This window comes from Tuber melanosporum (assembly GCF_000151645.1).
Source record: "Tuber melanosporum whole genome shotgun sequence assembly, scaffold_98, strain Mel28".
Classification (NCBI taxonomy): domain Eukaryota; kingdom Fungi; phylum Ascomycota; class Pezizomycetes; order Pezizales; family Tuberaceae; genus Tuber; species Tuber melanosporum.
Window position 1 is genome coordinate 302,515 of NW_003299148.1, and position 27,903 is coordinate 330,417.

Below are 27,903 nucleotides of genomic sequence, written 5' to 3' on the forward strand. Positions count from 1 at the left end.
TTGTGCTTGTCTTTGTCACGAACGTGGCTTAGCGAGGAAAGGGATTTCACGTGACACATGGTTATGAGTCACAGGTATGTTACTATTTCACACATATAACCTATTCGGGTTATATGATTAGTGATGTGTGGGATTTGTGATGTTTTCGCACATGGCTCAAGTAGGAGTCATGGGACATGCGCCTGACGAGTATGCCTTACGAGTGTGCCTTATGGGCAAGCCTTGCGCATATGATTTATGTTTTGCACATGACCTTATTATGAGGTTATGGGTTTCGTGCATATGACTCAGTCGAGTCATATGACTTGTTTACTGCATTACGATTAGTTTATGAGTTTCGCACATGACCTCGCTATAAGGTCATGGGTTTTGAGCATGTGATCACTTTGGTCACATGACTAGTTTGTTTTGATTTGGTTTTACACATGTGACCACTTTAGGTCACATGATTAAAGGCGGGAAGAACACTATATAATGAGGCCGATGTGGCCAAGGAAGATAGGTTCTTCAAGCTTTGTTCTAAGTACTTTTCCTACATATTACTTTAACGAATATAAAATACCTTTACGATCTTTATCCTTATTGCAACGTTATCATTACGCCAAGAAGCACTCGTTACGAAGACGAGTTAGAGAAAGCTTACGATAGGTGTTTCCGATAGAAGACAAAGGTCTTGTACTATCGGTAACATAGGCAGAGGCCTAGAGCTATCGTAAGACAAAGAAAGAAAGAGACAGAAATGAGAAGTATCGTTCCCCATCGCCAAGAACTAACTATCTGAAAGGGGATCATTACAGTCTTTCCCTTTCTTTGAGTTCCTCGTTGGTTGGCCCCATGAATGAGTATTCGGGGCTGGTGGGTGTGGTTTGGCGGGGGCTATCGCCCCAGCCCTCGTGTTGCTGCAATGGCGCGGGAGTCTTTCCCTTGCCTTTGTCTTGGTTGAACGTGATCGTCACCTGGGCCGAGCTTGCCTGGGTATCGCTGGTGGAAGGTGGAGATGGCATCTTGTGCGTTTTCAAATTTGTATGCGAAGTACCAAGTTTTATCGTATTCAGGAGAATATCCTGTCCACTTGGCTCGATATTGGAGGTGACCGTGGAAGAAGCGGGAATCGACTATTTCGTTGCACTCATATTCTGGTTCTCCGTCGAGTTCGATTAGAGGGGGAGGAATAAGTGTTTGGGAAGGAAACTTATTGTCGCTGTGTAATTCGAGGAGTGAGATATGGAATGTATTGTGTATTCGCATTGAAGGGGGAAGGTCAAGTTTATAAGCTCGGCTGCCCACCTTTTCCAATATCCTGAAGGGTCCAATTTTCTTGTAGTCCAGTTTCGTTGATGGTCGTGTTGTATGTATATTATGTGGTATTAGCTATACCATATCTCCCTGTTGTATGTTCAGATCAGGTCTTCGGTACTTATCGTATTGTTCTTTTTGCCGTTGTTGTACTTGACTCATCTTGTCTTGTAAGATTTCGTGTAGTTTTCTCATATCCGCTTTCTCCGGTATCACATCATTAATCGTATAATATGTGGTCTGACTTTGTGGATGTTGTCCATAATTCGCAAAGAATGGTATTGTGTCGATTGTTTCTTGTTTTCCATTGTTGTATGCGAATTGGGCCATTGATAACAGCTTGTACCAATCATCTTGTTGATAGTTGATGTAAGCCCTTAAATATTGTTCGAGTATTGCATTTACTCGTTCCGTTTGTCTATCCATTTGTGCGTTGAACGCTGTGCTCATTCAGTTTTGTATTCCCATTTCTCCGGTTACTTTTTTCCATAGTCCCAATGTGAATAGTGTTCCTCGATCGGTGATGATATTCTTGGGTAGGCCATGAAGTCGGAAGACCTCTCTGAAGAAGGTTTGTATAAAATCCCTTGTGTTGATATCTTTTCTGACCGGAATAAAATGGCTCATTTTGGTCAGATGATCCACCACGACCAGGATGCTATTGCAATTTTCCGATGCTGGTAGGTCTGTGATGAAATCCAGAGAAAAACTTTTCCCATAGTTGTTCGGGAACTTCGTTTGATTTTAGTAGTCCATGTGGTGCGTGTTTAGCTGTTTTCGTTCTTCGACATATGTTGCAGTTTTTGACATATCGTTTGACATCTTCACGCAGTCCTGGCCAATAGAATAACCTTGTAATGAATTCCGTGGTTTTAGCCGTTCCTCCGTGTCCTGCCGTTCGGATATCGTGGTGTTGTCGTATAATGTTTGTCCTTATCTCCTCTTCTTCCGGGATCCATTGTTTTCCGTCGTACCACATATTTTCGTTCCTCCCTTGGCATAAACCCAGAGCAATTCCTTTCATCTCTTTTTTTCCTTCCTTCAAGGCTTCTCTTATTGTCTGAATTGTTTGGTTTTTCTCGTTTGCGTTCTTTATTCCTCTTTTCTCCGTTAATGCGAATTGGATAACCTACATTGCCGCGAAGTAGGTTTTTGGTAATTGCGTTCGTGTTTTTTGTTTGATTCTTTTGTCTTCTTTCGTTTGTGGTTTGTCGCTTGCAATCCTCGTGAGAGCATCTGGCTTTCCACTTTCTTTGCCTGGTCTGTATTCGATTTTGAAGTTGTATTTGCTGAGGTGTTCCATCCATCTTATCTGGCGGTCGTTCAATTCTTTCGTAGTCATGAACGGCACCAGGTTTTTGTGGTCCGTTAGAACTCAGACTGGATGGTCGTTGTTCGAAACGTCTCTTCTCTACTCTTTTAATGCTTGAACTATTGCTAATAGTTCTTTGTTTGCAACATCGTAGTTGCACGCTGTGGGGGTCTTTGCCTTGGATCGATAGGTCACTGGCCTCCATTTTCCATCTTCGCATTGTTGTGATACTATGCCTGAGCATACATATTTTGAAGTATCCTTTTCGATCATTGTCCTTCTGTTTGGGTCGAAATGAACCAGTATGGGTGCCGATGTTAGATGCGTTCGTATTGCATCATATGCTTTTTGTTCGGTTTCTCCCCATTCCCACTTTTTGTCTTTCTTGGTTAGGTTATAGAGTGGTTTTGCAAGCCTGCTAAATCCCTCCATGAACCTTCGATAAAAGTTGCAGAATCCCATAAAGCATTGAACATCTGTTTTGTTGTTTGGTTTGGCCCAATCCCATATGGCTGCTGTTTTAACAGGGTTAACCTTGACCCCATTTCGATTGATGATAAATCCAAGGTATTCTGTTTCTTCCTTATGGAATTCGCATTTTGTTGGTTTGATCTTCATTCCTGACTCTTGTAATGCGGCCATGATATTGCTGATATCTTTTTGGTGTTGTTGTATGTTTTCCGAGTATATGAGTACATCGTCCAAGTATACGATGCAATATATGTCGAGGTACTTATTAAGTACTTTGTTGATCCATCTCTGGAATGAAGCCGGTGCATTGGTTAGCCCGAAGGGCATTACTAAGTATTCGAACATTCCGTATCTTGAGGCGAATGTAGTCTTCCATTCGTCTCCTGCCTTGATGCGTATATTATAGTATGCGTCTTTGATGTCGAGTTTGGTGAAGTATTTTGCTGATCGTAGTCTGTCCAGTGCTTCTCCAATCAAGGGTAGCGGATATCGGTCTTTCTTGGTAACCGAATTGAGGGCTCTATAGTCCACGCAAAGTCTCATTTTTCCGTCTTTCTTTTTGACGAATAATATCGGGGATCCTCCTGACGCGAAAGAGTGTCTGATCCATCCTCGCTTTAGGTTTTACTCGATGTACTTCTTTAGTTCTTCAAGCTCTGCTTCTCCTAGGGGGTATAACTTCTTATAGGGAATCTCTTTTGTTTTTCCCGTTTTTTCATCTTTGTCCAGCTGAATCTCGTGATCAATTCCTTGTCTTCGAGGTGGTAGCTCCATAGCTTCTTCTTCCTGGAATAGATTTGTAAATTGGTGATATTCTTTTGGAACCAACTCTTTCCATCCCTTTTTGCTTTGGTATTTCTTGTCCTGGATTGCTAGCTCTGTGCTGATGTTGATTTTTGCTAGAACTGCTTTCACGTCTTCATATGTCCATTTGAGAATTCCTGTGGTATCTCCTCTTCGATAGTACCGTCCAAAGGCTTGTGCTGTGATTTCTTTAATCTCAATTCTTTTTGTTGTATCGAGCTGGGTTTGGTCTGTGCTTCCAAATCCCTTATTTCCTCTTGTAGTTTCTTCCAGTTGATCTACTTCATGCAGATCTTTTTGGTTGATTTTTTCAATTATCAATTGTGCAATTCGATCGCCTTTCTGGACTTGGTAGTCCTCTTGGGATAGGTTGGCCAGGACCACTTTGATTTCTCCTGTATAGTCGACCTCGATCACCCCGGCGATGGTCATGAGCCGATGTTTGACTGCTAGACCACTGCGAGTTACTATCCGTCCATAGGTGCCTTCTGGGAGTCCAATGGCTATTCCCGTTGCTATAGTTGCCTGCCTGTTGGCCGGTATCTTAATTCCTTCATTGGCATATAGGTCGCGTCCTGCTGCCCCTTTGGAACTCTTGGTAGGCACTTTTGCCTCTTGGTCAACCCTTTGTATCCGGACTCTCTTATCTTGCCGCATCTTGGCGAATTTTGCATGCAAAGTTTCTTCTTCCGCTTCCCGTATCGGTGGTGAGTAGACCACAGGTGAACTGTTGAGACATCGTGTCGCACATATTTCGCTTGTAAAGGTCATCTTGTTCTCGTTCCAATCGATCGTCGGATTATGCTTTCGTAACCATGGTATCCTTAGGACTATCTCATGGTTTTTCAGATCTGCTACTTGGAAGGTTGCCATTTCTCTATGACTGTCAATGTCCATAGGTACTGTCGCTGTATGGGTTATGGGACCTATAGCGCTGGGTTTTCCATCCGCTAAGTAGACCTGTCTTGCTTTCTTTACTTGTTTGGTGTGGAGGCCGTATTTGTCGCATATTTCTTTGTCGATGAAGTCTTTGGTGGCCCCAGAGTTGAGCATTGCATATATTGTTGTTTTTTTGTTTTCTTCGTTGTATATCTTCGTTTTGATCATCACGTGATCTCCATCTTCTTCTCCTCTTTGTGTGTGTAGTGCCGTGTAGTAGTTTGCTAATTTGATAGGTTTTCCAGGTCCACATCTTGGGTCTCCCAGACCACTGTTTACTGGGGACCCTTGTCGTTGTCCGACGGTAAATCTTCTGCTATCATTTCGCGGATGTTGCTTCTTTTTTGATTTTGGAAACAATTATTTCCAGCAGCTCTGTTTCCTTGGTACCCGTTGTCTCGTCGGCTTCTGCATTCTCGTATCCGATGTCTTATTTTTCCGCACCCTAGGCAGAGTTTCCCATTCATCCTTCTGGCATACTCTTCCTTAGACAGGTTTAGAGCTGGTCCTGCTCTTGATTTATCTAACTCTATTGGCTCGCCTGGTGGTAATGCTCGACTTTCTCCTCGAGGTGCTTGTAGTTTGAAGGTCCCGTCTAAATTCCTGGATGATAGGACCACTCTGTGCGCTATAGTGTTTTCCGAGTTGCTTCGAACCATGTTTAATTTGCTTTCCTTATCTATTGCCCATCTTGCAAATCGTTCTGCTGTTGTATAGCGCAGGTCAGAGATTCCCCATGCCTCTCGGAGTCTCTCGCTGCTGTTTCTCAGGAGGATGATGTAGAGAGTAGCATCATCAAACTCAGCCTCGTATTCCAATAGTCGGCATTCGTTCCAGTATGCTGAAAATGTTTGTTTTCCTTGCTGAAGTTTTTCTAACTTTTGTCTTGCTGTTTCTTTGGCGTTGGGATCTCCAAATTGTTCAAAGAGTGTCGCCTTGAACTCTTCGTATGTGACCCATTCCCTCTGCTTCCTTCCATCTTGGAAAGGCATGATCTATTGCCCCGTGAGTCCTCTGAGCAGAGATTCCACATATGGAATCTTGATCTCATCATGTTGATCTCCATATCCTTTAACAGCAAAATATCCTTCGCATTGTGCTAAGAATATTCGTAGCTTATCTTCAGCTCCTTCGTATGTGTCGGGCTCCTTTGCTTTTGGTCTTTGGACATTTCCTTGCCCTGTATTTCGTGTAGCTGTGAGAAATGCCTGAAATTGATTTTCAGTCATTCCAAGTATGCTAGTTCCTGGTGCCAGAGTGACTGGGGCCGGTGGCCCAGGTACTGCGGATCCCGACATTCTCTCAGGTTGTGGGGTTCCGGCAGGAGAGCTGTCACGAATGTGACTTAGCGAGGACAGGGTTTCCACGTGACGCATAGTTATGAGTCACAGGTACGTTGTTTTACACATATGACTCATTAGGGTCATATGATTTGTTATGTGTAGGATTTGTGATGCTTTCGCACATGGCTCAAGTATGAGTCATGGGACGTGCGCCTGACAAGTATGCCTTGCGAGTATGCCTTGCGGGTAAGCCTTGCGTATATGATTTATGTTTCGCACATGACCTCATTACGAGGTCATGGGTTTTGAGCATGTGATCACTTTGGTCACATGATTAGTTTGTTATGATTTGGTTTCGTACATGTGACCACTTTAAGTCACATGACTACAAGCGGGAAGAATACTATATAAGGAGGCCGATGCGGCCGAGGAAGATAGGTTCTTCATGCTTTGTTCTAAGTACTTTTCCTACTTATTACTTTAACGAATATAAAACCTCTTTACGATCTTTATCTTTATTGCAACGTTATCACTACGCCAAGAAGGGCTCGTCACCAAGACGAGTTAGAGAAAGCTTACGATAGGCGTTTCCGATAGAAGACAAAGGTCTTGTACTATCGGTAATGTAGGCATAGGCCTAGAGCTATCGTAAGACGAAGAAAGAAGGAGACAGAACCGATAAGTATCATTCCCTGTCGCCAAGAACTAACGATCTAAGAAGGGATCGTTACATTACAAAGCATCACCTAGTGCGACGCCAAATGTTACAAGGCGGCATCCTTCAACCCAGATAGGGAAGGAGATATTGATATTGACGATCAAAATCTTAATCTAGGAGGATTCAGCGACGTCCTAGATCACGTCTCAGCAGAACCCTCGAGAGCAGCAAGCCCAGTAACCCCAGAGAAAGGATCACCAGTCGATAGCTCTCCTGCTGGAACTCCACGACCTGAGAGAATGTCGGGATCTGCAGTACTCGGGCCACCGGCCCCAGCCGCTCCGGCACCAGGAACCAGCATACTTGGAATGACTGAAAATCAGTTTCAGGCATTTTGCACAGCCACGCGACATACAGGGTAAGGAAATATCCAACGACCAAAAGCAAAGGAACCCGACACATACGAAGGAGCTGAAGATAAACTACGAATATTCTTAGCACAATGCGAAGGATATTTTGCTGTTAAGGGATATGGAGATCAGCACGACGAAATCAAGATTCCATATGTGAAATCCCTGCTCAGAGGACTCGCGGGGCAATGGATCATGCCTTTCCAAGATGGAAGAAAGCAGAGGGAATGGGTCACATACGAAGAGTTCAAGGCGACACACTTTGATCAATTTGGAGATCCCAACGCCAAAGAAACAGCAAGACGAAAGCTAGAAAAACTCCAGCAGGGAAAACAAACGTTCTCAGCATATTGGAACGAATATCGACTATTGGAATACGAGACCGAGTTTGATGATGGGACTCTCTACATCATCCTCCTAAGAAACTGCAGTGAGAGACTTCGAGAGGCATGGGAAATCTCTGACCTGCGCTATACAACAGCTGAACGATTTGCAAGATGGGCAATCGACAAAGAAAGCAAATTAAACATGGTTCGGAGCAATTCGGAAAATACTATAGCGCACAGAGTGGTCCAATTATCCAGGAATATAGACGGGACCTTCAAACCGCAAGCACCTCGAGGAGAAAGTCGAGCATTACCACCAGGCGAACCAATAGAGTTAGACAAGTCAAGAGCAGGACCTGCTCTGAATCTGTCTAAGGAAGAATACACCAGAAGGATGAATGGGAAACTATGCCTAAAGTGTGGAAAAGCAGGGCATAGGATACGAGAATGCAGAAGCCGATCAGATAACGAATACCAGGGAAACAGAGCTATGGGAAATAATCATTTCCAAAATCAGAAAAGGAGCAATATCCGCGAAATGATAGCAGAGGATTCAGGGGCGGAAAATGAAGAGGGTCCCCAGTAAACGGTGGTCTGGGAGAACCAAGATGTGGACCTGGAAAACCCATCAAAGTAGCGAACTACTACACGGAACTACACACACAAAGAGGAGAAGAAGATGGAGATCATGTGATGATCAAAACGAAGATATACAACTGAGAAAGCGAAGAAACAACAATATATGCAATGCTCGACTCGGGGGCCACCGAAGACTTTATCGACAAAGAAATATGCGACAAATATGGCCTCCACACCAAACAAGCAAAAAAAGCAAGACAAGTCTAGTTAGCGGATGGAAAAGCAAGCGCTATGGGTCCTATAACCCATACAGCGACAGTACCTATGGACATTGACAGCCATAGGGAAACGGCAACATTTCAAGTAGCAGATCTGAAGAACCATGAGATAGTCCTAGGGATGCCATGGTTACAGAAGCATAATCCAACGATCGATTGGAATGAGAACAAGATGACCTTTACAAGCGAACTATGTGCGACACGATGTCTCAACAGTTCACCTGTGGTCTACTCAACACCGATACGAGAAGCGGAAGAAGAAACTTTGCATGCAAAGTTCGCCGAGATGCGGCAAGACAAGAGAGTCCGGATACAAAGGGTGGACCAAGAGGCAAAAGTGCCTACCAAGGGTTCCAAAGGGGCAGCAGGACACGACCTATATGCCAATGAAGGAATCAAGATCCCTGCTAACGGGCAGGTGACGATAGCAACAGGAATAGCCATAGCACTCCCAGAAGGCACCTATGGACGAATAGCACCACGCAGTGGTCTAGCAGTCAAACACCGACTCATGACTATGGCAAGGGTGATTGATGTCGACTATACAGGAGAAATCAAAGTGGTCATGGCCAACCTAGCATGTGAGGACTACCAGGTCCAGAAAGGCGATCGAATTGCACAGTTGATAATTGAAAAAATCAACCAAGAGGATGTGCATGAAGTAGATCAACTGGAAGAAACCATAAGAGGAAACATGGGATTTGGAAGTACAGACCAAAACCAGCTCAATACAACAAAAAGAATTGAGATCAAAGAGATCACAGTACAAGCCTTTGGACAATATTATCGAAGAGGAGATACAACGGGAATTCTCAACTGGACATATGAAGACGAAAAAGCGGTTCTAGCAAAAATCAACATCAGCACAGAGCTAGCAATCTAGGACAAGAAATACCAAAGCAAAAAAGGATGGAAAGAATTAGTTCCAAAAGAATATCACCAATTTGCAAATCTATTCCAAGAAGAGGAAGCTACGGAGCTACCACCTCGAAGACAAGGAATTGACCACGAAATTCAGCTGGACAAAGACGAAAAAACGGGAAAGACAAAAGGGATTCCCTATAAGAAGTTATACCCCCTAGTGGAAGCAGAGCTTGAAGAACTGAGGAAGTATATCACACAAAACCTAAAAAGAGGGTGGATTCGAGACTCTTTCACGTCAGGAGAGTCCCCAATACTATTCGTGAAAAAGAAAGACAGAAAAATGAGACTCTGCGTGGACTACAGAGCCCTCAATTCGGGTACCAAGAAAGATCGATATCCACTACCCTTGATTGGAGAAGCACTGGACAGACTACGATCAGCAAAATACTTCACTAAACTCGACATCAAAGACGCATACCACAATATACACATCAAGGCAGGAGACGAATGGAAGACTACATTCACCTCAAGATACGGAATGTTCGAATACTTGGTTATGCCCTTCGGGCTAACCAACGCACCGGCTTCATTCCAGAGATGGATCAACAAGGTACTTAATAAGTACCTCGACATATACTGCATCGTATACTTGGACGATGTACTCATATATTCGGAAAACATACAACAACACCAAAATGATATCAGCAATATCATAGCGGCAATACAAGGATCAGGAATGAAGATCAAACCAACAAAATGCGAATTCCATAAGGAAGAAACAGAATACCTTGGATTTATCATCAATTGAAGTGGGGTCAAGGTAGACCCTGTTAAAACAGCAGCCATATGGGATTGGGCCAAACCAAACAACAAGACAGATGTTCAATGCTTTATGGGGTTCTGCAACTTTTATCGAAGGTTCATAGAGGGATTTAGCAGGCTTGCAAAACCACTCTATAACCTTACGAAGAAAAACAAGAAATGGGAATGGGGAGAAAACGAACAAAAAGCATATGATGTAATAAGAACGCATCTAACATCGGCACCTATACTGGTTCATTTCAACGGAAACCGAAAAACAATGATCGAAACGGATGCCTCAAAATACGTATGCTCAGACATACTGTCGCAACAATGCGACGATGGAAAATGGAGGCCAGTGTCTTACCGATCCAAGACAATGACCCCTACAGAGTGCAACTACGATGTTGCAAACAAAGAACTATTAGCGATAGTTCAAGTATTAAAAGAATGGAGGAGATACGTTTCGAACAACGACACTCCGGTCCGAGTTCTAACTGACCACAAGAACCTGGTCCCGTTCATGACAACAAAAGAACTGAACGACCGCCAGATAAGATGGATGGAACACCTCAGCAAATACAACTTCAAAATCGAATACCGACCAGGAAAAGAGAGCGGAAAGCCAGATGCTCTCACAAGGATTGCAAGCGACAAACCACAAACAAAAGAAGAGGAAAGAATAAGACAAAAAACACGAACCCTATTACCAAAAACCTACTTTGAGGCAATGGAGGTTATCCAATTCACATCAAAGGAGGAAAGGGGAATTGAGAATGCAAACGAGAAAGACAAGACAATCCAGGCAATAAGAGAAGCCTTGGAAGAAGGAAAAAAGCACATGAAAGGAATTGCACTGGGGTTATGCCAATGGAAGGACGGAAATATGTGGTATGATGGAAAACAAGGGATCCCAGAAGAAGAGGAGATAAGGACAGACATCATACGACAATACCATGATATCCGAATGGCAGGACACGGAGGAACGGCTAAAACCACAGAATTCATCACAAGGTCATTCTATTGGCCAGGACTGCGCGAAGATGTCAAACGATATGTCGAAAGCTGCGACATATGCCAAAGAACGAAAACAGCTACACCCGCACCATACGGACTACTAAAATCAAACGAAGTTCACGAACAACCATGGGAAACAATTACTATGGATTTCATCACAGACCTACCAGCATCGGAAAATTGCGATAGCATCCTCATCGTGGTGGATCGCCTGACCAAAATGAGCCATTTCATTCCCGCTAGAAAAGATATCAACACGAGTGATTTTATACAAACTTTCTTCAGTGAGGTCTTCCGACTTCATGGCCTACCCAAGAATATCATTGCCAATCGAGGAACACTATTCACATTGGGACTATGGAAAAAAGTAACCGGAGAAATGGGAATACAAAACAGAATAAGCACAGCGTTCCACCCACAAACAGACGGACAAACAAAACGGGTAAATGCAATACTTGAACAATATTGAAGGGCTTACATCAACTATCAACAAGATAATTGGTACAAGCTGTTATCAATGGCCGAATTCGCATACAACAATGGAAAACAAGAAACGATCGGCACAACACCATTCTTCGCAAATTATGGACAACATCCACAAAGTCAGACCACATATCATACGATTAATAATGTGATACCAGAGAAAGCGGATATGGGAAAACTACACGAAACCTTACAAGACGAGATGAGTCAAGCACAACAATGGTAAAAAGAACAATACGATAAGCACTGAAGACTGGATCCGAACATACAACCGGGAGATATGGTATGGCTAATACCATGCAATATCCATACAACATGACCATCAAAGAAACTGGACTACAAGAAAATCGGACCCTTCAGGATATTGGAAAAAGTGGGCAGCCAAGCTTATAAACTCGACCTTCCCGCCTCAATGCGAAAACACAATACATTCCACATCTCACTCCTCGAATTACACAACGACAATAAATTTCCTTTCCAAACACTTATTCCTCCCCCTCCGATCGAACTCGATGGAGAACCAGAATACGAACTCAACGAAATAGTTGATTCCGGCTTCTTCCACGGTCACCTCCAATACCGAGCCAAGTTGACAGGATATTCTCCTGCATACGATAAAACTTGGTACTTCGCACACAACTTCAAAAACGTCCAAGATGCCATCTCAACCTTCCACTAGCGATACCCAGGCAAACCCGGCCCAGGTACCTATCACGTTCAACCAAGACAAAGGCGAGACTCCCACGCCATTGCAAAAACACGAGGACTGGGGCGATAGCCCCTACCAAATTACACCCACAAGCCCCGAATACTCATTCATGGGGCCAACCGAAGAAGAACTCAAGGAAAGGGAAAAACAAGCACAGCATAACGCCATGTCATAGACGGTATGCTACGATGACGGTTGCCAAACACACTTTGGCGACAAAGAAGGATCGGGATGGTTCCCGAGGGAATGTCGAAAGCGTGGCCCATGCCCGGACCACGTTCTGAAGCATTGGCAACAATGCTTCAGAAATGGGTGCAGGATGCACAGGGCACAGAAAATATCTGCGGGATTCTACCCGCAGAAGGATGGAAGCTGAAAAGAGTTGGAAGGAGAAGATGCCAGAAAGGCATGTGCCGCGAGGACTTGGTCCAGGGAAGGGGGGGCCAAAACTCCTCCGCAGACACGGAACCGGATGTCAGGAGCCTACACAGGCAGATCCGGGGACTGCGAGAACAACTGAGCCACGCCGAGGCCACAATTTCGGCAAATAACAAAACGATCGCGGAGCTTAGACAGCTGAACGAGAATGAGCGGCACACGATCGAGATGGTGAATCTGACTCTGGAATCGGTAAGGGTCAGATTGAGGATGGCAGACGAAAAGTTCCAGAAGCTGAGAAGGACCATGCGCTCGGCAGGACGGGAACTATTGAAACTGAGAGAAAAAGCCTGATGGGACTCAGGCTTAGGAGGAGGGGAGCTAATGTCACGAATGTGACTTAGCGAGGAAACAGTTTCCACGTGACACATAGTTATGAGTCACAGGTACATTGTTTCACACATATGACTCATTAGGGTCATATGATTTGTTATGTGTGGGATTTGTGATGCTTTCGCACATGGCTCAAGTATGAATCATGGGACGTGCACCTGACAAGTATGCCTTGCGAGTATGCCTTGCAGGTAAGCCTTGCGCATATGATTTATGTTTCGCACATGACCTCATTACGAGGTCATGGGTTTTGAGCATGTGATCACTTTGGTCACATGATTAGTTTGTTATGATTTGGTTTCGCACATGTGACCACTTTAGGTCACATGACTACAAGCGGGAAGAATACTATATAAGGAGGCCGATGCGGCCGAGGAAGATAGGTTCTTCACGCTTTGTTCTAAGTACTTTTCCCAATCTCAAGTCCGTCAAACTTTTAACGAATATAAAACCTCTTTATGATCTTTATCTTTAATGCAACATTATCACTACGCCAAGAAGGGCTCGTCACCAAGGCGAGTTAGAGAAAGCTTACGATAGGCGTTTCCGATAGAAGACAAAGGTCTTATACTATCAGTAACGTAGGACGAAAGCGAGTTAGAGAAAGCTTACGATAGGCGTTTCCGATAGAAGACAAAGGTCTTGTACTATCGGTAACGTAGGCATAGGCCTAGAGCTATCGTAAGACGAAGAAAGAAGGAGACAGAACCGATAAGTATCGTTCCCCGTCGCCAAGAACTAACTATCAAAGAAGGGATCGTTACAACAGCTATCGACTGGTGATCCTTTCTCTGGGGTTACTGGGCTTGCTGCTCTCGAGGGTTCTGCTGAGACGTGATCTAGGGCGTCGCTGAATCCTCCTAGATTAAGATTTTGATCGTCGATGTCAATATCTCCTTCCCTGTCCGGGTTGAAGGATGCCGTCTTGTATCATTTGGCGTCGCACTAGGTGACGCTTTGTAATATAACGATCCCTTCTTAGATAGTTAGTTCTTGGCGACAGGGAACGATACTTATCGGTTCTGTCTCCTTCTCTTTTCGTCTTATGATAGCTCTAGGCCTATGCCTACGTTACCGATAGTACAAGACCTTTGTCTTCTATTGAAAACGCCTATCGTAAGCTTTCTCTAACTCGCCTTCATAACGAGCCCTTCTTGGCGTAGTGATAACGTTGCAATAAAGATAAAGATCGTAAAGGGGTTTTATATTCGTTAAAGTAATAAGTAGGAAAAGTACTTAGAACAAAGCGTGAAGAACCTATCTTCCTCGGCCGTATCGGCCTCCTTATATAGTATTCTTCCCGCCTGTAGTCATGTGACCTAAAGTGGTCACATGTGCGAAACCAAATCATAACAAACTAATCATGTGACCAAAGTAATCACATGCTCGAAACCCATGACCTTATAGCGAGGTCATGTACAAAAAACTCATAAACCAATCATACCACAATAAACAAGTCATATGACTCGACTGAGTCATATGTGCGAAACCCATGACCTCATAATGAGGTCATGTGCGAAATATAAATCATATGTGCAAGGCTTACCCTCAAGGCTTACTCGCAAGGCATACTTGTCAGGTGTACGTCCCATGACTCATACTTGAGCCATGTGCAAAAGCATCACAAATCCCACACATAACAAATCATATGACCCTAATGAGTCATATGTGTAAAACCATCACGAACCTGTGACTCACAACTATGCGTCACGTGAAAACCTTTTCCTTGCTAAGCCATATTCGTGACAGTTGGACAGTTGCTTTACAAACTGCAGCTCAGTGCTCTCCACTTGTTGGCTTGCAAGAAACTCTGACCTTCTGATCTGGGAAATCGATGGTTGATTCCCCACACCTGATTACAACTTTGTGGTGATTTAGGAATGGCATCCCTATCAAGGCATCATATTTGGCTAAGTTTCTGACTAGCATTTCCTGGGGGGGTAGGATGGCAGAACCAAGTCGAATAGTTGCACTGCAAGTTTTATGACTTGTAGATCGTAATCCCTTCACTGCCATATTGACTAGTATGGGTTGGTTAGGATCTCAAGTTGGGGGTCCATGGACAGAGACAAAGGCATTACTGATCATGTCTCTTCTGATCGCACTAGTGTCGAGTAGGACTCAAGCCTTCTTGCCATTGATTAGAATAGTACCTTCCAGGGCAGTGTGTGCTTTAAATGTTGCCAGTGGTCAGACACTGTTGCACTCCACATCGATATATCCGATATGAATCACCTCATATTCCCTAGATTGGGCATCATCACTATCATTCTCAATATTGTTGGCCGATGCTTCTTGCTTAATCGCCTTTCCTTTTCCTTTCTTCATAGGGCAGCTTTTTGCCATATGTCCTGTTTTTTCACATTCAAAACATTCTCCATTCTGCCATCTTGATTCTTTGAAGGATTTGTTTTTCTTCTTGAAAACCTGTGGGGTATCGTCTTCAGAGTTGCTTGAGGACTTATGTTGTGGTTGGCTATTCCTGCTAGAAGATACCTGTGTCTTGTATGCCTTGGTTTTATGGAGGATGGCGTCCTTTCATTCTGCTCTTACAATTATCATTGCAATATTGTCCTCGTCTTCCTCGAGTAGTTCTACCTCTCGCTGAAGGGTAGGATGCATAGTATCATAGAATTGTCACTTAAGGATGTAGTTGGAAATGCTTCCTTTTTTCATTCAGTCCTTATACATCATTAGATCCATAGCTACATCTGTGATTCTCTTAACATGCGTTCCATTAACTTGTTGGAGCTGGTTGAATTTATTGTATAGGAGGTCATTGGTGATAGAGGATTGGAATCGGCCTTTCAGGTAATCAAGAACTGTAGATCCTCTTAATCTTACATTTCGGCCATAATCCTTATAGTATTAGTAGTATGCGTCAGTTGCCTTTCCTTTGCAGAATGATTGAATGTATAGTCCAGTTGTAGGGTCTTCTACATCTTTCCCTTGCAGGAGAAGATAGTGTGTGAGTTCCGTCGCCCATTGGTTAAAGGCTTCAGGTTTAAGGTCTCTTCCTTCTCCTGTAAACTTTGCTGGGAGGTGGAGTTTAAACTTAGAAGGTTCAAATGTTGTGGGTACTTCCTCTTCTTCAGGCCAAGCCCGAGATTTTCCTCCTCCAGAGGGCCCTCCTCCTGTACTAGCCATGTCTGATTCGCTACTGGATTTGGGGTCAATTGGAGGTTCAAAGGAAGGCTTCTTTGCTGGAGTAGAAGGGAATTTTCCTGGAGGTTGTGTGTCTTCTGTGTTTGCAGGTTCTTCCGGCTCCTTAGCAGAATGCCAGGGTTGTTTCTTTCTTGTAAGGTCTTGTGGTGGGATTTGCTTCCCACTCCTAGTCGTCAATGACTCTATGTTGGTTTTGAGACGAAGCTGAATGTGCCGTGATTCTGCTGCTTCTCTCCACTAGTGTTCTAAGATAGATATCGATAGGTTGATCATGCCTAAATCTGGGAACAGATTGTTAACCACTTGCTGAGGTTAAAAAAATGTAACGTATTCGCAGAGTGCTAATCACATTATCGGTAATAGATATATTAGTTGGCAGGTGGCCTGCTCTTCCAGAGAGGAGGCGAGAGCTGGGAACTAAAGGAGGCTTCGAGGGTGTACTGAGGAACAAAGAAGTAACCGTTCAACCAAGTATATTGAAATACTGTTTGTCGAAGTCTGCCTTTTCTATCGTAGAAACAGGCAGTCTTTAAATACACAAATCTGTTCATGTCTGGCATGAATGAAACTAATCAAAGGTATCAATTGATACACTTTGGTGAAACTAATAAAGTATCAAGGCGATACTTAAAACAAAATATAAAACAAAACTAAGTATTAAACAATACTTAAAACAAACCAAGTATCAAGGCGATACTTAAAACATAATACAAAACAAAACTAAGTATCAAATGATACTTAAAACAAATCAAGTATCAAAGCGATACTTAAAACATAATACAAAACAAAACTAAGTATTAAACGATACTTAAAACAAACCAAGTATCAAAGCGATACTTAAAACAAAACATAAAATAAAATTAATAACCGAGTACCCGTACCGGTTACACCAAGGAGGTTTTACACCATACTGGTCAGAAGTACTTACTATAGAACTTGGATTACAGATTCCCCCATAGATTTGCAGCAATATTTTAGTGTGCCCTCATGTATGGCTATGAAGAGTCTCAGCTCTCATACTACTTTTTCCCTTCTTCAGTAGAGACTCCTGCAGAGAGATGGGCATCAATTATACTCTTATAACAGGACTTTCAAATAGACATCAACTATTACAACTACTTTACTAGCCCTTGGGAACTACATACCATTCTGGTACAAAATGCTCGAAGTGAAAAATGCAATGGAGGAATTGATTAGTATATATACTAAGAGAATGTCTTTTGTTTTAAGATTTTTATTTTTTTATTTTACCAAATAACATTAAAGGAAGTGTTTGATTACTATCTTGAGAATGGGGCTCCTTCTCATACAAAGGACTACAATCTGGCAGAATCTCCAGATTGTAGCTTTAAGAGAATTGCATTGCTCCCTTGTTCTTCAGATCTAAACTCTATCGAGAAGGTCTGGCAACATATTAACAATAGCGTAAAGAGAAGAATTAGTGGAATTATCAGAATGTAGTCATACAGGAGATAGTCATTGATGAGTGGAATCATTTATCTAAAGACTACATTAATAGACAGATATTATCATTTCCCTGACAAATTGCAGCTGTTATAGAGGGAATGGGTGGAAACAAATTCCGTGGCTAGAATTCCTTAGAGCTCTGTATTCATAGCTGCCCTATCCCTCTGTCCCTACAAAAAACCATTCTCAAGTGAAAAACTAATATTGCTTTCAGCTTAAATGTAGGGTCTACGAGTACAAAATGCAAGCTAGGTCAAAGAAGTTGGAGAAGGTGCAAGAGAATACACAGACTTGAGGTATCAGGGAAGGGGCATATGAATAGGGTAAGCTGCAGGGTTTCATAGAGAGGAGGAAAAAAGTAAAACAAGAAAAAAAACTATAATTATGAAGTAGACTGAGAGGAGGACTTTTGCAAAGAAGGCTGAATGGAACGAGATCATTTCTCTCTACATTTTGTCTGTTTGTAGTGTTTTCTTTCTGTTAACTACTGGTATTGTTAAGATCGAATTAAGATTGTCAATCCGGACAAGTGCAGGGGCCTAGTGTTTATCCCCTTTCAGAATTCTCTTCAAGGACCGGTTTCCTGCTAGTCCCTGATTCCGAATACACGATTAAATTACCAGTACAGGTAGACTGAAAGTTCCCAGTGTTCGGGAGGATAAATTTACACTTATATCGTCCACGTTGTATCATAGGAGGCACTAAATTTAATTTAGTACTGTACGAGTACTCGTTCTGAGATTAGTGCCAAGGAATTTCAACTAGGCGGAAGACAACTCGCGTGTTTGGACCTCTCGCTGAACATATCAGCTTCATCTGCACCAACCATCTGTACCTCCACAACTCCCCTCCTTCAATTCCGTGTTTCCATCATCCAGAGCTCAATCTTCCCTGCCCCCACAATGCTGGTTTCACTTACCGTTGGAAAGGTCGATGCCGGCCTAGCCATCCTTCTTACCGAGGAGAAACGACTGGTAGGTTTGACCGCATTTACTAGCGAGCGGGTAGCTCGATTGGCGGAGGGTATTCAGAAAACTGACAAAACCAAGATCGAATTTCCCTCCGTTCTTCTACCTCCCGGAATCGTGTCCGGCTCGATAGTCGACATTCAGATCTCACAGAACACAGAAGCCGAGGATGCAGCAAGAAAGGCCTTCAATGCTCTGCAGGAGGAGATCTACAACCTCTATGGAATCCACTCTCCTTCAAAACCCGTCCTGCGTGTGAGGAATGCCACGCAGACATCTGTTGTGCTCGAGTGGGATCCGGTCCAGCTAGCTACAGCCACTCTCAGAAGTTTGACTCTCTACCGCAATAATTCCAAGGCCGGAGCTATCCCGAACCCAACGACTCACACTTCTACGAAGATCAGCGGACTGGCGCTGGATACCGAATATTCTTTCCATCTCATCTTACGAACTAGCGCAGGTACCTACTCTAGCGAGAAGCTGACTGTAAGAACCCACAAGATGACTGACCTATCGGGTATCACGGTATGCCCTGGCGTCATGCCAGGAGAGACCAGGGAGGAACTCGAAGTGGCACTTCAGAGAATTGGAGCCAAGCCACTTCAGGATTTTGTTAGAATCGACACAACACATTTTGTTTGTACCGAGGGACGCGGCCAGAATTGGGAAAGGGCACAGGAGATGAATATCCCCGTCGTTAGACCAGAATGGCTGCATGCTTGTGAGAAGGAAGGGAGGATTGTGGGAGTTAGGCAGTTCTATCTGGGTGCAGATGTGAGTAGGATGAGGCAGGGGCTCCAGCAACAGGGATCCCGTCCTCAGCAGCATCGGCCCACGCAGAGCATGACGGAAAGCCCGGCTACAACTCCAGTTGCAACCTCGGTTGCCGAGAGACGGGATAGCAGGCACGAAATTCCAACTATAGAGCGAAGAGAGACTAGGCAAGAGAGCCCTACTCCCATTACAAAGCATGAGGAGGAGGGGGAAAAAGATCCAAGGGAGGATGAGGATAGGAGGGGGGGGGCGAAGGAGGATCAGGAGGAAAAGACACCTCTTTCTGAACATAGTGCTGAAGGGGAAGCCTTTGACATTGTGACATTGGATAATGGAAGATCTGCACCTACAGCTCTTGGCCCGGAGACGCCGGTTACAGACACAGGAAAAACTGAGGAAGGATTTGAGGAAGTTCGACTTTAAGATGGAGTTGCCTGACGCCGAGCCATGTATCATAAATTCTATTGCATCAGTTTATTTTCCCTCTTTTTTTCATTTTTTTCATTTCATATCATTGGGTTTGATGGGCCTGGTTTGGTGGGTTTATGGGTATTTTTATTCGAATAGATGAAACCGTGGACCTTGGAGACTACAGTAGTTGGGTCTAAAAAAAAGATCGGTAATGGAAATTTGTTCCTATGAAAGATGATGTCTCTAGCTAGTTATGATAACTAGCCAATTATTGGTAGTAGTTCATTTGTATCGCAAGCTGAAGCTATCATAATAACTTGGAAGCTCAGTAGCATTCAAACCCCGATATCAAGCTTTCCCCTTCCCCCAGAACTATGATAGCGACTCGAGTGCTCCCGTTGGGTAGTCTACCTCGACTATTGATAGAGGGGTGTATTTATATCCTGTTTAACACTACAAAAAGAAATCCAGAGAGGAAATTAGAGAACCCATATTTCCCATTTTTTGAATTATACAACGCCCGGCTACTAGCAGTGAAAAAAGACATCCCCTTCCACCACCGGGCTTACTGAGCGAAACGGGCCCAGATCCCACGCAGGGACGAAAAAAAAAGGGAGATATCCCATGTTCACCAGGAGAATTTATTTGGTTTCCGCAACAAAACAAGCTCCAACCCATGACTGAGAAAGAAAAGCCTCCACCACAAACACCTTAAGCCTTCGCAGCTGCCTTTCTGACTTCAAACCTCCTCTGCTTCCTGAGAACCAAGACACGGAATCTGTCGAAGTCGCTCAGGTTTCTTCTGGTCTCTTTGGAGGTGATTTTCTTGGCCCAGGAGGACTCAGCCCATTTAGTGTCTACGGCGCAATTCTCCCAAAGCTTCTTGACAACGCCGTTACGGGCACCACGGGGTAGGTTGTCGATGACTATAGGAGTCAAGGTGACGTTCTTTAGGGAGTAAGACTGGCGGGGGACGATGGGGGAGTCGATGAGGACCTATTGAAATTTTGGAGACGGTCAGAACTCCCCCGAAAAATATTTGATGTGATTGGAAAAATATGTGCAGGGAACATACACGCTTGTGATCGATTATCTCAACGATGGTAGCCAGCTTTCCACTATATGGGCCCTTGCTAAGGAGAACAACACGGCCGACCTCGACGAGGCTGGGTTTTGTCCAATTCACCACAATCAGCATTTCCATATCTTGAAAAATTACCCTCCCCCTCTCCCTCCCCCGTAGTTGATTCCGTGCGGGGTTTTATATCTTTTGGTCGGGAGTTGTAAGGGAGTGGAACATACCGCCATTGGGTGGTCTTAACATCGCAACTCATTTCGGATATTTCCTCGAGGCAGATAGGCTGTTGGTGGTGCTGGTGGTGCTGGTGATGAAGGTCGACTTGGTTGTGAGGCGTCTTAGTTGTTGAATCTAGAGATTTTGCTAGAGCTAGAAATTCCGAGTGTCATGTTGCTACGGGGGTTTTCGTGGGTGTGGTGGAGTGACAGCTTTTGGTTCTTTTAGGGTTTCGACCTGATTTCTGTTTTAGTCTAAGGGAAGGCCATAGCAACACCATCGACTTCTTCATCTCCCATGATTTTTTTTCTTCTTTACTTCTTCCCTTTCCCCCTGGTATTCTCAGCGAAACAACCATCCGCAACTATAACAGCTCGTCTTCCTTCTTATTTTCCCTCCGGCACGTCCACATCCTAGTATACTTACTAGTATGTTTATCCCACGCAGTTGCTTTCCGCCCCTCCCGTTCCTATCTATTCGCATGATGAAATAATTTGCGATTGAGTGTCTTTGTTCGCGATTCCACGCCTGGTTTCATTATGCGACGTTGATGCAACTGATATCTTTCTTACATATTCTGACTTTTTCATCACCCTTCTCTCCAAATCCCCGTTCCTCGCCAATTCTTTATGGAAACACACTAAACATTCAGTTTCCCCAGACTTGAAGAAATCGAATTCGCAATAGCTTTCCCAACCTCAACATCAACCACCAGCCCACAGGTTTCTTGTCTGGGTGTGTATTTCTCTGCTCTCTGGATTTTCCCGCCCGCATTCCTACCTCCCCCTCTTCTGTCCAATGATTATACTCTATGCACATAGATAGTATGCGATCCTTCGGGAGATGCGCTTCACCTTTTACACCAAGATCACTGAGGACTGTTTCCTTTACCGCATCTCTTCTCTTCATGGGACTTTCAAAATGTCGAGCTCGACTGACTTCTTGGGGCCTTAGATTTCGGAGTAGTTGAGTATGACATCAATTGCTTTGGGCCACAGGGCACCACCCGACTCCCCAAATCCTCTAAAGATATTTACCTTGCTTAGATAGTCAATATATTATATACCCACCCCATTCTTGGATCTTGTAATTATGTGTCTTGTGTCTCTTTAATACAAATCTTATATTTCCCACCATTGTTCCCAGATCTTAGGTGCTACAAGAAGTATGTAAGGGAATGCCCACGTCTTGCCAAGCCCACTTTAGGCTCATCGCGTCTTCCTACCAGCGCGTCGATAAGATACCCTGCAAGGTACCACTTTTAGTGACATTATTGCCTTTCTCACCAGCAACATTCGATGATGTCTACTCCAACCTCGTCACAACCTAAAGTCTCCCTTTCACTTGTGAGTATGCTACGCTCAGGAGTAGCTGTTTTAGTATTAACATCGTTAGGCTTACCAACAGGATCTATTTGAAGAAGTCTGCGAGCAGGACCAGCTTGTCATCCTTGCTAGAGGTCTCGGCCTGTTACACATCGTCACAAGTCTGCTACATAAATATGACGCGGTTGGGAACAACCTTGTGTTGTTGATTGGTGCAGATGATAGAGAGAATGGATGGCTCGGAGAAGGTTTGTTCGTCACTCGATAGGAACCAGATGTATGGGAACTAAGAGGCCTATAGCTCTCGCTGAACATGCGGTAAGATCGGGAACCCCGGAGGCGAGGGGCTTAAAAATTATAAATACCGAAGTTGCAAGTGTTTCTGCGAGGTATGCTGGGTGGAACTGGAAGATAATGGTTGAAATGTGCTGATTTGCTAGAGCGGAGATGTACAAGCAGGGCGGCATATTCTCGGTCACCTCAAGAATTCTGGTAACGGATATGCTGACGGATTTGATGGACTGCCCGAAGATATCTGGAGTGGTAGTCCTTCATTCTGAAAGGTTGGCTCCCAATTTCCCTGTCTACCAAGTGAACGGAAGATAACAACCCGTAAGGGTCATTGCGACTTCTACCGAAGCTTTCATTCTTCGAATATACAGGCAGAAGAATCAAGAAGGGTTTCTCAAAGCTTTCTCAGATAATCCAGAGCCTTTCACAACTGGTTTCGCCCCTTTAGCTACTATGATGCGGAACTTATTCTTGCGATCACCCTCACTATGGCCGAGGTTCCATGTAACGGTTGCGAGATCGTTGGAAACTAAGAAGGCGGAGGTGGTAGAGCTTGAGGTCGCAATGACTGACTCAATGCGAGAAATTCAGACTGCGGTTTTGGAGTGCATTGAGACTTCAATTAGCGAGCTGAGGAAGTCGAACAGTTCTCTCGAGCTGGACGACTGGACTGTTGATAGTGCGCTCCATAAATCTTTTGATGTTGTTGTACGGCGGCAGTTAGATCCCGTATGGCATCGGATTAGCTGGAAGACTAAACAGATCGTCAATGACTTGACCGTTCTCAGGAGGATACTACAGTATTTTACCCTGTTTTTCCTTAGCCTGATGGATTCAAATGCTGACTATAGAGAAGCTGTCTTTTGACATACGACTGTGTGACTTTTTACCAGTATTTGGAAACAATTCTCGCCACGCATGCGCCTCCACCAGGCTCGACCCGCTCGTCTCAATCGCCTTGGCTGTTCCTTGACGCTGCACATACGATATTCACTCTTGCAAAACGGAGAGTTTACACGGGGAAAGCAGACCTAAGTAAGAAGGCCTCAGGGAAAGTACCGCACGGGCTTGAGCCGGTATTGGAGGAGCTTCCAAAATGGGACATGCTTGCAGAGGTGCTTGACGAAATCGAAAAAGATGGCTATTTTAATCCGGCATTTAGCCAGTCTTCCAGAAGCACACTGATAATGTGTAGTGACGAAAGTACCTGTAGACAGATACGCGAGTTCCTTCAAACTATGCATGAGACACCCTTGGAAGACCTTATAAACCAGGATGACGAGCTGGAGGGGAAACCCAACCGAGCTTCTGCAGCGTATATGATGCGGCGGAAGCTGCGAGCATATTTTGCTTGGAAGCCAGATTTTGCAAAGCTTAGTGCTCTGCTATATGCCGGGGAACAGAAGAACCAGGGCCAAGGCCAGGGAACCTTTGGTGGTCCAACGAACAAGATACCCAGCAACGAGAGCTTTCGAGGTCGAGCTCCGCCACCAAACAAACGACGAAGAGTTCGTGGAGGTGCAGCAGCAGCAGCTAGTGGGCCGAATCGTCAAAATGCGGGGGCGGTTCAGGTAACAGAAGAGCAATCTGCACAGGTGGCCGCTTTGCTTGCCGGTGTTCAGCCGACGGAAGGAGAGCAGAATTTGAAGCAGGAAATCGGAGTAGATTCCTTTGAGAACATGGAAGACTATTATGAGTTTTATGAAATGGGCGATCTCACTGTGGTCCACCCCTATGATGGGGATATGGATGAGCGTTTGTTGGGTGAGCTTCATCCTAGATACGTTATCATGTACGAGCCCGATCCCGCTTTCATCCGGAGGGTAGAGGTGAGATATATCCGAACTATACAAACCTCGGATGAAAGGCCTGATGCAGGTTTATAGGTCTACCGTAGTTCACACAAAGACCGGGAGGTTAGGGTATACTTCCTCTACTACGGTAAGTCCGTGGAAGAGCAAAGATATTTGAGCGCTGTACGGAGAGAAAAGGATTCGTTCACCAAGTTGGTCCACGAAAAAGGAGTATGTTATGCACATGACCCATCGTTTATACAAACCTAATAACCTCTCCAGAGCATGAGTGTCACCCTCACCTTGGATGCGAAAGCCATCGAGGACCCACAGGAGGCTTTCCTTAGGACAGTAAACACTAGGATAGCTGGGGGCGGCCGCATAACGGCGACTGCTGTTCCTCCAAGGGTGTGTGCAGGGCTGCGTGGTGTAATGGTTGCCGAATTCCCTAACATACTCAGGTAATTGTCGATATACGAGAGTTTCGTAGTTCGCTACCATCTCTATTGCACGGGAGAAATGTTGAGGTCGTTCCTTGCACTTTGACTGTCGGCGATTACATTCTCTCTCCGGACATATGCGTTGAAAGAAAGTCGGTCAAGGATTTAATATCTTCATTTAAGGATGGGAGGCTTTACACCCAGTGCGAGAACATGCTACTATATTACAAGAACCCCATGGTGCTCATTGAGTTTGACCAAAATAAATCATTCAACCTGGAGGTATGTTGTCTGTATTCAGTATTGGACAAGATGAACAGTTATGGTATTGACAGAACTATGCAGCCCTTTGCGGATCTCACGGGAAGTATCAGCCAGCATGATCTCCAGGCAAAACTAGTGCTACTAACTATAGCCTTCCCCAAAGTTAAACTAATCTGGTCCTCAAGTCCCTACCAAACAGCGGAGATCTTTGAGGAATTGAAGAGAAATCAAGGGGAGCCAGACCCACTAGAAGCGATCAAACTTGGTCTAGAGCCCGGCGAAGAAATCGCTGGCGTCTACAACCAAACACCCCAGGTATTCCTAAACTCTTACTCGTAATAAATATGGGACTAAAGGGTGGATAGGAAATCCTGCGATCAATACCCGGGATCAACCCTAAGAATATCAAAACCGTCATGTCAGAGGTGGAGAACCTGGTCGAGCTCAGTAATATGGAGGAGAAAGATATATCTGATTTGATCGGAAAAGAGGCCGGAAAGCAGGTTTACGAGTTTTTCAATAGGTCAGCGTTTTCTTGAGGGGTGGATATTATCTTGGGGTCTTTGAACGTAATTAGGTGAATCAATAAAATATGCCCTGAGTCATTTGAAATCTCGCAATAAATAATACGGCGCCACAAGTTCGCGATGGCTACTGAAAGGATCTCGCTGCTCGACCCATCGCGGTGGATCTTAGGTGGGTGGTTCGGCGATGTATCATAGCGGATCACTCGCACAGTACCTGAAACAATGCCAGGACGCTTCCAGGGCAAATAAACGTGTGGAAGCAACACACCGCGGGTGAGGCCCTTAAGATTCACGATCTTCCCCGTTTATCACCTGCTAATCACCAGTATGATACATACCAATCCACTCCCGGAGGTGCAACCCTTAATTGACCACCCTTGTGTGACCACTTCCACCAAGTCCGCGCGTACACGCCATACTGTACCACAAGCCAGCCCCAAAACAGCAATAAAAATATTACGGAACTATCTGTCCAATTCTCGGAATTCAGCTTTCGTCACCACCATTTACTACCGGTTTCCCGCACAACCTTCCCTGAAACCCCCCCCGCCGTAACGGGCCATCTGTCTCTTCCGCACCCCGAGCTAATACCGTAACCGAGAATCACAAAGTCCAAGAGTTTGACATAACGAGAGCAGGAGAGAAGGTACCGCTATGCAACGGGGCAATTATCCTCCAAATACCGCTGCCTCTCCTCCCCTCCACCACCCAGTCCCTCAACACCACGTCCCGATTCCAGTGATGCACTCCCCGCCGCCGCTGCAAGCTTCGAGTGCTTATGGGAACGCATACGCACCGGCCCCCGCAGTGGGGCATCCTGCATATGGCTTCCTTAACGATCCAACGACGCAGATGGCCTTCCAGGTTGGTGGACGAGCGACGGAGGTGGCGGGGCAGTACGTCGAGCAGAACGTAGGCGGTCTTTTCACCCTACTTGAATCCGTTTTCGAGGACTAATGAAGGAAGTAGTTGGGCAAATACTTGCAAGTCAGCGCGTTAAAGCATTACTTCAATGTTTCAAACGGGTACGTCTTGCAGAAGTTAGGCTTGGTGCTGTTTCCGTGGCGGCATAAACCTTGGTCCAGGAGCGGATCGCAGAGGACCGGTGCGAGTGGGCAGACAGAGGGGTACTTTTTGCCGCCGAGGGAGGACATTAATTCGCCGGATATGTATATTCCAGGCATGCCCCTCGTCGTTCATGCTTAGTTGATTGATTGTGCTAACGTCCAGTAGTAATGGCATTCGTAACATACATCCTCTTATCAACCCTCCTCTACGGTCTTGCTGGAAGGTTCAACCCGGAGCAACTTGGCTACACCGCCTCGTTCGCGTTCACAATTGTCATCTTGGAGATTATAATTATCAAGATCGGGTGTTATCTATTGAACATCAATAACGACAGTCAGTTGCTTGACTTGGTCGCATATTCGGGCTACAAGTTTGTGGGGATAATTGTCACCTTGACGATTACGACGCTAGGGTCAAAGTGGTTGGAGTACTTGGTTTTCGGCTATGCCTTCAATGCAAATGCTTTCTTCTTGGTATGTCCTACTTACTAGCGGCTTGCGGCAGGAGAGTATAAAAGTGCTAAATGCTTATCAATTGTGACCCACAGCTTCGAAGCTTGAAATACGTCCTGCTACCAGACACCACAACAGATAACCCCCGGAGCACCACCTATGCTGTCAACCGCACGCAGAGGAACCGGAGAACACAATTCTTATTCCTATACAGCTACCTTGTCCAATTAATCTTCATGTGGTCACTCTCCTCGGGCTTCAACTTTTGTAGTGCTACCGCCGCTTGATACAGATAGGGGAAGTACCCATCCTTCCTTCATCACCTTTCTATCGAAAGTCAAGTTTTCCAGTAAAACTGGACAGGGTTTTCATGTCTTTTCTGGGTGTGCCCGTATTTTCCTCCTCTTCGCTGTAGATATGTTTATCTTTTATCCAAAGCTATGCCTGTACAAACCGAAACCGGGGATGGGAAGGGAGGGAGGAATCGAAAAAAAGATCAAACACAAACAAACTAAAGGGCGATAGATACCCCTTCCCCCATTCTTTTGAAACTTTGTGAATTCCTCAAAGTATACCATATCTGCTAAGTAATAATTTTGGCCTGTAAAAGTTAAAACCTGATCGTTGGCCGTCAATGATAAATGTTTTTTTTTGTCTGGCTGC

The 27,903-nt window shown here is 44.7% G+C and overlaps 5 protein-coding genes; 4 read left to right on the forward strand and 1 right to left on the reverse strand.

Moving 5' to 3' along the window:
- The first annotated feature begins 18,455 nt into the window (after nucleotides 1–18,455).
- On the forward strand, nucleotides 18,456–20,132 carry GSTUM_00012210001 (uncharacterized protein). XM_002842415.2 has 2 exons: nucleotides 18,456–18,607; nucleotides 18,683–20,132. The coding sequence occupies exons 1-2, from the start codon at nucleotides 18,536–18,538 to the stop codon at nucleotides 19,796–19,798; spliced, it is 1,188 nt and encodes a 395-aa protein (XP_002842461.1). The 5' UTR covers nucleotides 18,456–18,535; the 3' UTR covers nucleotides 19,799–20,132.
- Nucleotides 20,133–20,260: 128 nt separating this feature from the next.
- On the reverse strand, nucleotides 20,261–21,223 carry GSTUM_00012211001 (60S ribosomal protein L14). XM_002842416.2 has 3 exons: nucleotides 21,089–21,223; nucleotides 20,862–20,952; nucleotides 20,261–20,782 (listed from the first exon to the last, which is right to left on the reverse strand). The coding sequence occupies exons 1-3, from the start codon at nucleotides 21,118–21,120 to the stop codon at nucleotides 20,498–20,500; spliced, it is 408 nt and encodes a 135-aa protein (XP_002842462.1). The 5' UTR covers nucleotides 21,121–21,223; the 3' UTR covers nucleotides 20,261–20,497.
- A 1,158-nt stretch (nucleotides 21,224–22,381) lies between these two features.
- Nucleotides 22,382–25,732, forward strand: GSTUM_00012213001 (uncharacterized protein; the record flags this gene model as incomplete). Its single annotated transcript, XM_002842417.1, has 12 exons — nucleotides 22,382–22,426; nucleotides 22,476–22,653; nucleotides 22,707–22,794; nucleotides 22,846–22,968; nucleotides 23,023–23,496; nucleotides 23,553–24,073; nucleotides 24,179–24,525; nucleotides 24,583–24,720; nucleotides 24,772–24,897; nucleotides 24,951–25,211; nucleotides 25,275–25,508; nucleotides 25,559–25,732. The coding sequence occupies 12 exons, from the start codon at nucleotides 22,382–22,384 to the stop codon at nucleotides 25,730–25,732; spliced, it is 2,709 nt and encodes a 902-aa protein (XP_002842463.1).
- A 586-nt stretch (nucleotides 25,733–26,318) lies between these two features.
- On the forward strand, nucleotides 26,319–26,926 carry GSTUM_00012214001 (uncharacterized protein; the record flags this gene model as incomplete). XM_002842418.2 has 2 exons in its annotated part: nucleotides 26,319–26,632; nucleotides 26,690–26,926. Exons 1-2 carry the CDS (start codon nucleotides 26,375–26,377, stop codon nucleotides 26,924–26,926), a joined length of 495 nt encoding a protein of 164 aa, XP_002842464.1. The 5' UTR covers nucleotides 26,319–26,374.
- Nucleotides 26,927–26,955: 29 nt separating this feature from the next.
- Nucleotides 26,956–27,527, forward strand: GSTUM_00012215001 (uncharacterized protein; the record flags this gene model as incomplete). The annotated part of the gene is made up of 2 exons (XM_002842419.1): nucleotides 26,956–27,261; nucleotides 27,336–27,527. The coding sequence occupies 2 exons, from the start codon at nucleotides 26,956–26,958 to the stop codon at nucleotides 27,525–27,527; spliced, it is 498 nt and encodes a 165-aa protein (XP_002842465.1).
- Between the last annotated feature and the right edge of the window lie 376 nt (nucleotides 27,528–27,903).